At 48.4% G+C, this 438-nt stretch overlaps 1 protein-coding gene across 1 annotated transcript in view; it reads right to left on the bottom strand.

Moving 5' to 3' along the window:
- Nucleotides 1–438, bottom strand: part of LOC119581628 (MAP/microtubule affinity-regulating kinase 3-like) — a gene marked incomplete in the record, with an annotated part of 89,364 nt that overhangs the window by 69,498 nt on the left and 19,428 nt on the right. Inside the window, 1 exon segment of the mRNA XM_037929749.1 lies at nt 371–438. Coding sequence (XP_037785677.1) covers nt 371–438 — 68 coding nt within the window.

Raw genomic sequence — 438 nt, 5'->3', positions numbered from 1 at the left:
CTATCTCCTCTCCTTATCATACCTGATGCTTTATCCAAGCATAATTCCTGTTCAGTGAGTGAGTAGCATAAATGAAAGAACTTACGTGCACACAGTCTCTTCATGAAGATCCTTCTCTGGGTGCACAATGTACCCGTCTAATCAGTAGAAAATACACCACATAAAGTAATGAAAGACGTCCGTGCAAGATCAAAGAAAAGGGTTGGGGGGGGGGGGGGGTCGGTAGAAGGAAGAAAAGGGAAAGACCAGCCGGGTGAAGCGTTGCTGAAAATGAAAGAAGAGTGAAATGGCGATGAACACCAAACGGCACCAACCGTCATGTTCAAGGACTCGGTAACATCACAGCACAAAAGCGAAGCGAGAAACTTACCCATGGTGGGTTGTACCAGGGCTTGTGGAAGCGCGCGGGACCGTGTTGGAGGTGGACCTTGTGGGAGT

Source organism: Penaeus monodon, chromosome 15 (assembly GCF_015228065.2).
Source record: "Penaeus monodon isolate SGIC_2016 chromosome 15, NSTDA_Pmon_1, whole genome shotgun sequence".
Classification (NCBI taxonomy): Eukaryota; Metazoa; Arthropoda; class Malacostraca; order Decapoda; family Penaeidae; genus Penaeus; species Penaeus monodon.
This window is presented reverse-complemented; position numbering and strand designations above follow the sequence as displayed.